General features: G+C 39.8%; 1 protein-coding gene across 1 annotated transcript in view; it reads left to right on the forward strand.

Moving 5' to 3' along the window:
- cnga1b (cyclic nucleotide gated channel subunit alpha 1b) overlaps positions 1-9,958 on the forward strand; it is a 19,558-nt gene extending 9,600 nt beyond the window's left edge. Inside the window, exons 7-10 of the mRNA XM_695944.11 lie at positions 1-31; positions 3,460-3,566; positions 4,423-5,573; positions 7,710-9,958. The exon at positions 1-31 is cut by the window's left edge and continues 74 nt beyond it. Of these exons, the coding sequence (XP_701036.5) occupies positions 1-31; positions 3,460-3,566; positions 4,423-5,573; positions 7,710-7,946 (1,526 nt within the window). The 3' untranslated portion in view covers positions 7,947-9,958. The remainder of the gene's footprint in view (positions 32-3,459; positions 3,567-4,422; positions 5,574-7,709) is intronic.
- The last annotated feature ends 205 nt before the right edge of the window (positions 9,959-10,163 follow it).

Consider the following 10,163-nt stretch of genomic DNA (forward strand, 5'->3'; position numbering starts at 1 on the left):
TGATGTACAACTGGATATTCATCATAGCAAGGTGCCTGATTGTGACGTCTTTATCATGAGTTTACTCACAACATAATTGCTCACTTTATTAAAGAGCCCCTGTTTGCATTTTAAAAGGTCATATTTTGGTTTTAAGAGTCTCCAACAATTGTTTGATCTCCGTACAAGGTTAAAAAACACTTTCATTGTCTTATGCCTCGTTTCCACTGACTGGTGCAGTACGGTACTGTTCAGGTCGGTACGGGTCACCTTTATCAGGCTTGCGCTTCCACCACAAAGGGTGCCCTTTTTGTTGGGTGTGGTGTACGACATAAATAAGTCGAAGTCATGCTCGCTCGAATAAATGTCTACAGTAAAGCTGTACGGGTCATTTACATATCATAATGAGCAGCACTTCTCACAAAACGGACGCTTTATACACACAAATACTTGTTTATAAATGTTTATTACAGACTTTTCTATAAACATGATTTGATTATAACTGCAGATCAATGACAGTGCGAGAGAGGCTACTGTAACGTCTGTAATTATATAAAATAAATACATAAATGCAACATATATGAACACATACAGCCCCTTACAGTCTCCGATATATTATTCATTACAGAAAAACTACACACAGCATGCATTTAGTCCTTATTTGAGTTCAAAAACACACGCAATATAGCCCAGAGTCAGCGCAAACCTCTCATCTGTGTCTGTAATCTTCACCAGCACATGCAAACTCTGTTAGAGAGTCATTTTGTCATTCACAGTTCATAATAATCCAAAAGACGAAGATAAACATGGCCGTTTGTTTATGATTCAGGTTGCTAAAACAATTTTGCTCCTGTGTTTTGACGGCTTCTCTTTTTTTTTCCGCGTTTCACTCTCGCTTCACTCTCGCGCTTGTCCTTTTTTTCCTGAATGGATCAGATGACTGAGACACTTCAATAATCACACACACGTTATTATCATCAGCTCAAGAAGTTCGATATATCAAATATAGACGCGTTCGAGAGCTCCCGGAAGAAAGCGAATACCGCTCACACTTTTAGACGGGCTCGTAAAACAACAACAGGACACGGCAGATTTTGTTCTTGGCTTTGTGTCTGTTCATCAAGACGATGACAAGGTTTGTTTGAACCCGGGTCATCCCATTATTATATGCATATAGTATTTCCATGTAATGTCTCGGCTTTGTATTTAAAAAAACATGGCGGATCCTTTGTTTACGTTCTGTGTGGCTCCATGAGCTCGTGACGTATCTCTGTAACCAATCAGCGTTCAGCTGCACGTGTAGCTCCACTTTTTGGTACCCTTTCTCCTGTTTGGTACCCTTTAGAAAGGGTGCCGAAAAAGTGGTACGGTATGGTTTGGTTCGGTACGCTTTTTGACAGTGGAAACGGCCATGAAAACGTACCAAACCGTACCGTACCACTCAGTGGAAACGGGCCATTACAATATGCATTTATTTTTATCTAATTATCCTAGCGACTCCCATATGAATCGTTCAGCAATTAATTTGTTCCCAGACCCCTCCTTAGCGTTAGGCTAATCTGCGCTGATTGGTCCGATGACCCAGTCTGTTGCGATTGGTCGACTGGGTTCATTGCGAGACAGAGAGAAACGGCCACTACGGCTCCAGTATGAAGTAGCAGAGTGTAGGTATGAGCACAATGCAGTAAAGCAATGCAGTTAAACACCAGCATATTGCTCTACTCTTGACATTTACCCCAAGTACTAACAATGACACACAATCAGTATTAATCCACACAGTGGCAAAAGTTGAACTATTCAAAAAAATTGGCCACACAGCACGTGTAGGAACAGCTGATGGTGGCCATAGCAAAGACTAACAGCAGAGGATCGCCTGTTCAGAAACGCATTTAAATCAGTAAAGGAAGAAGCACGCGTCGCATTTTCAACGTGGTTTTGGACGCGAAATGTGAAACACCCTATACATATTCAACCTGAGAGATCTATCTATAATTTCAATTAAAATATCTTTATTCCTGTGGGCCAGCCTGAACACTCGCCGGTGACCTACTCACACCTGCAGTTCTCCAGAACCTGGTTTCTCTCAAGGTTTTTTTTCCTTCACTTTGGTCAATTGGTAAAGTTTGTTCCTCGCCACTGGCTTGCTTGGTTCGGGATCTGTAGAGCTGCGCATCAATGGATTTGCTCTTCAGTGTTTGGACTTTCAGCAGTGAAAATTAAACCACACTGAACTGAACTAAACTTCAACTCTGAAAACTGGACTGACACTGTTTCAGTTTACTAGAAGTTCTGTGTTCAGCTGCTTTGACACAATCTACATTGTAATAGCGCTACAGAAATAAAGATGAGTTGAATTGAATAATAGATACGTGATTACAAGCCACGTAAAGCTATAACAAGTGACAACACACAATTAATCCTTTATTCCCCGCAGCCGAATCACCATCTGTAAGTGATCGTCCTCTTCAGTCATGATCAGTCTCATGATCCCCTGCGCTAGAAAGTGTTCATGTTTTACCAGATCTGGAACTACATATTTGGTGATGTCTCATATCAACGTCAACGCGTTCAGGCAAAAGATCCAAACCCAACGCGATTCATTTATTTGACTCTGGGAGGAGTGGTTATGGGTCATAGACTCATAAGAGTATTGGCAGGTATGCTCACACATACACTCTGCACTCTGACTATTTCAATCACAACAGACTGTCATCGGACCAATCACCGCAGATTAGCTTCGCGCTATGGAGGGGTTTGGGAACAAATAAATCGCTGAAGGAATCAAATGGGAGTCGCTGGGATATTTTGGTAAAATAAATGCATATTAGAAGACAATGAAAATGTTTTTTGACCTTGCATGCAGATCAGCCTGTTGTTGGAGACCCCCAAAACCAAAACATGACCTTTTTAATGTACAATAGGGGTTCTTTAAGTAAATCAAGTAATCACTTTAAAGCAACTGTATTACCAACAATTTTTTAAAAGTAAAGTCAACTAATTACTTTTTACTGTGTAATATGTACACTATAGGTACACACCTTTTGAAAAGGTACTGCTCCAGTCACAGCTTTTTGCATTCATTCACACGGCGTCAGCGTCAACGCTTCCTATTCACTTTGAATGGGTGACGTCAGGCGTTGCCGAACTGCATTGTGTATCCGTCAGCGCTGCTTCAGAGGCGTTGCTCGCTGCAGAAGTTGGGACTAGCTCAACTTTTCAAGCGCCGACGGAAGCATCAGCCAATCAGATCGCTGTATGCAAATCCACCAGCTAGAAAGTGGCCTATTGCTTACTGAATTTCATTGGCTGACACTGCTATGATGATCGCTTTAGCCCCAACTTCAGACACGCCTTCAGTCAAGCGTTGACTTTGAAGCCCGTCTGAATGGGGGGTCAGAGAGTGCATCTGCGTCTGTTTTGTTAAGTAGTTTAGTCTTTCTCAAAAAGACTTCAGCGTAACTCTCTGTCTGTGTCCCTCAGAGCTTGTTTCGAGGAACTGCAGGGGGATTATCTTATCCTTTGGTTCTTTCTGGATTACTTATCGGATGCGGTGTACCTGCTGGACATGGTGTTCAGGACCAGGACAGGTGAGTTACAGCTCCATCAGCTGACATAAAAAAAATCCTAAAACACTTGATGTGAAAAGTGAAAATGTCATCAAGAAAAGTTTCACAGTATTTCCAGCCTGATCTCACGAGGAAACGTAAGTATTTTACGTTTTGTAAGTTTAGTGGCTAATTCGTACGAATTCATATGAGTACGAAAACGTACGATTTTAAAAAGGAGGCGTGGCACCCAACCCCACCCCTAACCCCAACCGTCATTGGGTAATGAGCATATCGTACTGAATTGTACGAATTAGATCGTACAAATTCATACAAATGGCAGTGAGATTGCGTTGGTATTTCCTATAATATTTTTATTTCTTATTTGTTTTATTTCAGCTAGAATAAAAGCAGTTTTTAATATTTTAAAGCCATTTTAAGCTCATTATTATTAGAAACCTTAAGCTATATTAGTTTTGGATTGTCTTCAGAACAAACCACTGTTATACAATAACTTGCCTAATTACCCTAACTTTACCCTAATTAACCTAGTGAAGCCTTTAAATGTCACTTTAAGCTGTATATTAGTGTTTTGAAGAATATCTAGTCTAATATTATGTGCTGTCATCATAGCAAATATAAAAGAAAAAAGTTATAAAAGTTATTAGAAATCAGTTATTAAAACTATTGAGTTTAGAAATGTGTTGGAAAAAATCTTCTTTATGTTAAATAGAAACCTTCGGAAAATATACAGCAGGGCTAACAGTTCTAACTGTTAGCCCTGCTAACATACTCTAATGTATGTTGTTTTTAAAGGGATAGTTCACCCAAAAATGAAAATTCCGTTGTTATATACTCACTTGTCTTGAACCCTTGTTTGTTTGTTATTTATCCTCAGGATATCTGGAGCAGGGTCTTCTAGTGAAAGATCAGAAAAAGCTTCGCGATCGCTACACAGACAGCTTGCAGTTTAGACTGGATCTAGCCTCAATGGTTCCCACCGATGTTTTCTACCTGTACTTCGGCATGAACTACCCAGAGATTCGCATGAACAAGCTCCTGAGGATCAATCGACTGTTTGAGTTTTTCCAGCGCACCGAAACGCGGACTAACTTTCCCAACGTCTTCCGAATCTCCAACCTCGTCATGTACATCGTGATCATCATCCACTGGAACGCCTGCATGTATTACTCTTTCTCCAAAGCCATCGGTTTCGGATCAGACGCTTTCGTGTACCCGGACCCTTCAGATCCTGAGTTTGGCCGATTGGTACGTAAATATGCCTACAGCATGTACTGGTCCACCCTGACGCTCACTACCATCGGCGAAACACCGCCGCCCGTCGAAAACTCTGAGTACTTCTTCGTAGTCACCGACTTTCTAGTAGGCGTGTTGATTTTCGCAACAATCGTCGGTAACGTCGGCTCAATGATCACAAATGCCAACGCAGCACGAGCCGATTTCCAAGCTCGCATCGATGCTATTAAACAGTACATGAGCTTTCGGAAAGTCACCAAGGATTTGGAGAAACGGGTTATTAAATGGTTTGATTATTTGTGGACCAATAAAAAGGCGGTCGATGAGAGAGAAGTACTGAAGTATCTTCCCGACAAGCTGAGGGCGGAGATAGCCATAAACGTCCATCTGGATACGCTAAAAAAAGTGCGTATCTTTGCGGACTGTGAAGCCGGGCTTTTGGTGGAGCTGGTGTTAAAGCTGCAGCCGCAGGTTTACAGCCCTGGAGACTATATATGCAAAAAGGGCGACATCGGGCGCGAGATGTACATCATTAAAGAGGGTAAACTGGCTGTGGTGGCGGATGACGGGATTACGCAGTTCGTGGTGCTCAGTGATGGGAGTTATTTCGGAGAGATCAGCATTCTCAATATTAAGGGCAGCAGGGCGGGGAATCGCAGAACCGCCAACATACGCAGTATTGGATATTCGGATCTGTTCTGTCTTTCCAAAGACGACCTAATGGAGGCGCTGACTGAATATCCGGATGCCAAGGCCATGCTGGAGGAGAAGGGGCGACAGATCCTTATGAAGGTACTGTGTGGCGCTGAATGTGTTTGAGATGACGATACCAATAATAAAGGTTTGTTTTGTTTTTTACTTTCTTTTTTTTTAGCAAACAAAACTAACTGTAAAATCTTTTACACAATTCCTTCATGTTGTCCCGACACAAATCGATTAATTTAACTTGATAATTTTGACAAATTTGAGTGGATTGAACATAAAACAATTAAGTTCTCAGGTGTTGATTCAGCGTGTTTTAAATAAGTAGTTTGAACAAACAGCAAAAATAATTTCAACACAGGCTCATTTTGAACACGTAGCCCTGTATACATTTCTGGAGAGCACGAATTATATAGCCAGAGGTAGATACCCTGTGTGGCTGCATTTCGTCTTTAAAATGAACGCTACGGGGCGGTATGACGGTGCAGACGGCTTCTATTTCTTTATGCGCTACCAACTGACTGCATACCTTCATGTGGACGGTTTTTCCACTGTTACCAGTTTGCCCAGTGGCTCGGTGCTTATGGCAGCAGACCTGAGACATAGAGCAGAGTTGACCGCGTCAACAGGGTTTGAGTCCGTCGAAGATTAATTCCAGATAGCAGGTAACTTTCTGGATTGCTTTTGAAAATACTGTCGGTTGGGTTTAGGGAAGGGGGTGGGCGGGTGATTGGTCGGCCAGCAATTTATGCGAGAAGAGCAGGCACGAATAGCACTTGCGAAAGAAATCTGAGATCTCAAAAGGCATAGCACCTTCTGGTGGATTCGCGTAAATAAAAAAACGTAGCTCCTGCGATGTATTTTGCGCTCTCCAGAAATGTATACAGGGGTACGTATAAGAATGAGCCTAGGTTAAATAATTCTGAAAGCGGTTGTCATAGGGGTTACAAAATCATCTCACAATACATTTGAAGCGCATTATCACATGTTGTTTACAGTGACTTACTCAGTTCAGTTTCCCAATAGTTGTTGCATATTTTTGAAGCAAGTCTTAGGTTAAACGTCAGTAGAAAGGTCTTGTTTTAAAGGGTTAGTTCACTCAAAAATTTAAAACGTCCATCAAGCGGTTTTAAAACTGTTGAGTGCAAAATTTGATGTTTAGAGGAATGTTGTTAACTGGTAGCCATTGATTCTATTGTAGGAGGAAAATTAAATGCTGTGCACTGCAAAAAAGAGTTTTTGTTTTGTTTTTAGTCTAAATATAAACATTTTTAAATTAAAGACACATTTTCTAGACAAGTAAAACATGTTGTTTTTTCAGATATAATAAGTCATAACAAAATAATCTGCCAATGGGTTAAGCAAAATAATCTTGTTTGGTGTTTGAAATAAGTTTAGTTTACTCCATTGGCAGATAGTTTAGCTTGTTTTCAGGAAAAAACTCTTAATTTTGAAATCTTATTCCTGCAATATACACAAGCAGGTTTGGAACAAGTAAAACATTAAAGCAAACAATATAATTTTGAAGATGTAAATGTCAATAACGACGCTCTAACGCCCCATTCTCACTTAAGCGTCAACGCTTGGCTGAAGGCGTGTCTGAAGTTGGTGCTGACACAATCATCATAGCAGCATCAGCCAATGAAATTCAGTCGGCCATAGGCCCTTGTCTAGCTGGTCTAGCTGCATACAGCTATCTGATTGGCTGATGCTTCCGTCGCTGCTTGAAAAGTTGAGCAAGTCCCGACTTATGCAGCGAGCAATGCCTCTGAAGCTACGTCACCCATTCAAAGTGAATGGGAAGCGTTGAAGCTGACGCCTTGTGTGAATGGGGGCGTAACAAAGGAAACTTCATTTTCAAAAATGGCTGGTGAATATTTGCCCAAAAGGGACTTTAAAACAAATAAATTGTGAGTAAATGGTGACAGAATTTTTATTCTTGGGTGAACGATCACTATTTTAGGGTTAGTTTACCCTAAACATTCTGTTATCAATCACTTAATATTGTTCCAAACCCCTGAGACCCCTGAGAACCCCTAAAAAAATTTAGATTAAATCTGAGAGTTCTCTCATCCACCATAGACAACAAGAGTCAATTTGAGTGTGAGTAAATTTACATTTTTGGGTGAACCCGAACCTTACCTTTAATGATAGTTAGTTATTAAAGAGCAACAGACTTTCTGGGTAGCTTGATGTAACTGTGAGTTTTATTATTTTCCTCCACAGGATAATCTCCTGGATTTGGAGTTGGCCAAGCAGGGTCCCGATCCCAAAGACATGGAGGAGAAGGTGCAGAAGATCGGCGGTGTGCTGGAGGACCTGCAGACACGCTTCGCCCGTCTTTTAGCTGAACAAGAAGCTGCTCAGGGAAAACTGAAGAAGCGCGTCACTAAGCTGGAGAAGAAGATGACCAGCGAAACTCTGATGGAGCCACCGCCGGAAACTGCAGACAAGACTGACTAGACTGAGCCCATGAAACCCATTAGTTTTCCCACACTACAATAATACTACAGTCATTTACAGTAAATACTATAGTGCTTTTTAATCATACTATAGTAGAGTGGATTATACTGTATATATCACAGGATCTACAACTCGTTAATGTTCAGGAATGCTGCAGCAGATAAACTGTAAAAAACACAGTACTATACTTCAGGTTTTACTACAGTAAACTGTGGTGTATTGTATATTATACACTATAGTTGTAGAAAAGTACAGCACTGGGTCATTTGTTTATATTACTATAGTTGTTGTGTTACCAGAGCAACTATAAAATCCCTGCACCAGATTAATTTTATTAATATAGTTGTGTTACCATAGCAACTGTAAAATCACTACAACAGATTAATTTTTTATTACTATAGTTGTTTTGTTACCATAGCAACTATAGAATAGCCTCAATAGATTTGTTTTAAATACTATAGTTGATGTGTTACCATAGCAACTATAGAATCACCACAACAGATTAACTTGTTTATATTACTATAGTTGTTGTGTTACCATAGCAACCATATAATCACAACAGATTAATTTGTTTATATTACTATAGTTGTTGTGTTACCATAGCAACTATAGAATCACTGCCACTGATTAATTTGTATTCATTACTATAGTTGTTTTGTTACCACAGCAACTATAAAATCACAGCAACAGTTTAAGTTGTTTATATTACTAGTTGTTGCGTTACCATACCAACTGTAGAATCTCAGCAGTTGATTAATTCATTCATTTTCTTGTCGGCTTAGTCCCTTTATTAATCCGGGGTCGCCACAGGGGAATGAACCGCCAACTTATCCAGCAGGTTTTTACGCAGCGGATGCCCTTCCAGCCGCAGCCCATCTCTGGGAAACATCCACACACACACACTCATACACTATGGACAATTTAGCCTACCCAATTCACCTGTACCACATGTCTTTGGACTGTGGGGGAAACCGTAGCACCCGGAGGAAACCCACGCGAACGCAGGGAGAACATGCAAACTCCTCACAGAAACGCCATCTGAGCCAAGGTTCGCACCAGCGACCCAGCAAGTGAGGCGACAGCACTACCTACTGCGCCACTACGTCGCCAGCAGTTGATTCATTTGTATTTATTACTGTAGCAGCTGTTACCATAGCAACTATAAAATCACCACAACAGATTAAGCTGTCTACATTATTATAGTTATTGTGTTACCATAGCAACTATAGAATTATCGCAACACATTAATTTGTTCTTATTATTATATTTGTTGTGTTACCATAGCAACTATAGAATCCCTGCAACAGATTTAGTTTTTAATATTATAGATGTTTTGTGAACATAGCAACTTTATAATCACCGTAACAGACTAAGTTGTTTATATTACTACAGTTGTTGTTTTACCATAGCAACTATATAATTATCGCAACAGATTAGCTTGTTTTTATCACTGTAGTTGCTTTGTTACCATAGCAACTATAGAATCACCATAACAGATTAACTTAAGTACTTCACTATAGTATGGTTCAAAAGCACTAGTATTTACTGTAAATTACTATAGTATTTTTTTATTGTGGGTTTAGACTCCTAAACTCCTGTTTGGTTGTTTGGTTTCATCTGCCTACATCAAGCACGTGAATGAAAGAGACTGTTCAGATGATGTTTTCAAAGCATTTTCTGTGGTTAGTAGTACTGATTATGTATCATGAAACTTACAGGCATGTAAAAAAGTTTTGGCACCCTATTAAATTCAGATTGTTTCATATAAACATTTTCACACGACTGTATATAATCATGATTAAGTATGACATTACAAAGTTTGGTCTTGTCTTTCTTGAGAGATTATAAATAATCCTGACTGATAGTCTCACTCAAAACTCTTTTTATTTAGAGAGAAGCTCGAATGCTGATGCTGCTCTAGCAAGAACTGTAAACAGTTTAATCTGAGAACTAAATGGACTGTAAAATACCAAAACCATTCTTCAATAAATAAATAAATAAATAAATAAAAATCTTGACTAGTGTGTTTCATTTTGTTTTATCCTCTACTTGTTCCAAACCTTCCTTTATTTCTTCTGTTGAACATGAAGACAAGATATTCAGAAGAATGCTGGAAAAAACAGCCATCAACTTCCAAGGTATTTTTTGTCCCTATACTATGGATGTCAATGGTTGCTTTTTACAATATTCTTCCGAATATCTTGTCTTCATGTTCAA

Source organism: Danio rerio, chromosome 23 (genome assembly GCF_049306965.1).
Source record: "Danio rerio strain Tuebingen ecotype United States chromosome 23, GRCz12tu, whole genome shotgun sequence".
Taxonomy (NCBI): domain Eukaryota; kingdom Metazoa; phylum Chordata; class Actinopteri; order Cypriniformes; family Danionidae; genus Danio; species Danio rerio.